The following is a 1436-nucleotide window of genomic DNA, read 5'->3' as shown; positions in this document are numbered from 1 at the left end:
GTGGAGCTGCACCGGCCGCACAAGCGCAACGCCTTCAACGTGGCCGCCTGGAGGTGCGGGCGCGGGGACGCCGCGGGCACGCCGCGGGCACGCCGCGGGGACGGAGCCGCACGCGTCCCCGCAGGGAGATGGTCTCCTGCTTCCAGGGCATCGCGCGCGACCCCGACTGCCGCGCCGTGGTGCTCTCGGCCGCCGGCAAGCTCTTCACGGCCGGTAAGGGCGCCCGGACGCCTGGGCCCCGCGCCAGGCAGGCGGGAGTTTCCCCGCGGCGCTGGGCACCCGGCGCCGGGGAGCGTGGCGGGCCGGGGGCGGTGGCCCCAGGGGGTCCCCGCGGGGCCCTCGCAGCCTCCTCCCGGCCGGCCGGGGCCGGGGGCTCCCCGGGGAGCCGCGGGGGTGACGGCGGCCTGGCGGGCGCAGGCATCGACCTCGTGGACGTGGGCGAGCTGCTGGGGCTGCAGGGCGAGGACACGGCGCGCAAGGCCTGGCAGCTGCGCCAGATCATCCGCGACTTCCAGGAGAGCTTCACGGTGCTCGAGAAGGTGCCGGGGACACGGGGGCGGCGGCGTTGCCCGCGGCGCGCTCCCCTTTCTGCACTGCCCGCAATCCAGTCCCTGTGTCACGGTCCCGGTGTCGCACTCCCAGTGTCACCCTCCTGGTGTCACCCTCCTGCCATCATGCTCCGAGTGTTGTGGTCCCGGTGTCACGGTGCCAAGCATCACACTCCCGGTGTCCCATTCCCGGTGTCCCGCTCCCGGTGTCCCACTCCTGGTATCATGTTCCTGGTGTCAGCCTCTCAGTGTTGTGCTCCCGGTGTTGCCCTCCCGGTGTTGCCCTCCCGGTGTTGCCCTCATGGTGTTGCACTTCTCTGGTGTTGCCCTCCCGGTGTCGCACTCCCGGTGTTGCCCTCCCGGGGTCGCACTCCTGTTGTTGCCCTCTCGGTGTTGCCCTCCCGGTGTTGCCCTCCCGGTGTCGCACTCCTGTTGTTGCCCTCCCGGTGTTGCCCTCCCGGTGTCGCACTCCTGTTGTTGCCCTCCCGGTGTTGCCCTCCCGGGGTCGCGCTCGCGGTGTCGCCCTCCCGGCGCCGTGTCCCGCCTCACCGCGTCGCTCCCTCGCAGTGTCCCAAGCCGGTGATCGTGGCGGTGCACGGAGCCTGCATCGGCGCCGGTGAGCAGGGCCCGCGGGTGACACGGGGCGACACGGGGCGCCGCCGCCTCTCACCGTGCCCTCGCGCCGTCCCTCGCCAGGTGTCGACCTCATCGCCGCCTGTGACATCCGCTACTGCACCCAGGACGCCTGGTTCCAGGTGAAGGTAGGTGGCTGCAGCTGCTCGGGTGTCCCTTGTGTGTCCTGGGGTCCCTTCGGGGGTCCCCAGGGCCCTGGTTGCTCCCCAAGGGCCACCTGTGGCACCTGTGCGTGTGGCCATGGGGGGCACCAGC

The 1436-nt window shown here is 72.7% G+C and overlaps 1 protein-coding gene across 1 annotated transcript in view; it reads left to right on the top strand.

Moving 5' to 3' along the window:
• Nucleotides 1–1309, top strand: part of LOC112958140 (heterogeneous nuclear ribonucleoprotein L-like) — a gene marked incomplete at its 3' end in the record, with an annotated part of 9624 nt that extends 8315 nt beyond the window's left edge. The window contains exons 7-11 of the mRNA XM_026051948.1: nucleotides 7–53; nucleotides 125–213; nucleotides 418–539; nucleotides 1116–1164; nucleotides 1245–1309. Coding sequence (XP_025907733.1) covers nucleotides 7–53; nucleotides 125–213; nucleotides 418–539; nucleotides 1116–1164; nucleotides 1245–1309 — 372 coding nt within the window. The remainder of the gene's footprint in view (nucleotides 1–6; nucleotides 54–124; nucleotides 214–417; nucleotides 540–1115; nucleotides 1165–1244) is intronic.
• Between the last annotated feature and the right edge of the window lie 127 nt (nucleotides 1310–1436).

The sequence above is a fragment of the Nothoprocta perdicaria genome, unplaced genomic scaffold, assembly GCF_003342845.1.
Source record: "Nothoprocta perdicaria isolate Ctin4 unplaced genomic scaffold, notPer1 scaffold_804, whole genome shotgun sequence".
Classification (NCBI taxonomy): domain Eukaryota; kingdom Metazoa; phylum Chordata; class Aves; order Tinamiformes; family Tinamidae; genus Nothoprocta; species Nothoprocta perdicaria.
Note: the sequence above shows the minus strand (reverse complement) of the source record. Positions and strands in the feature narration are given on the sequence as shown.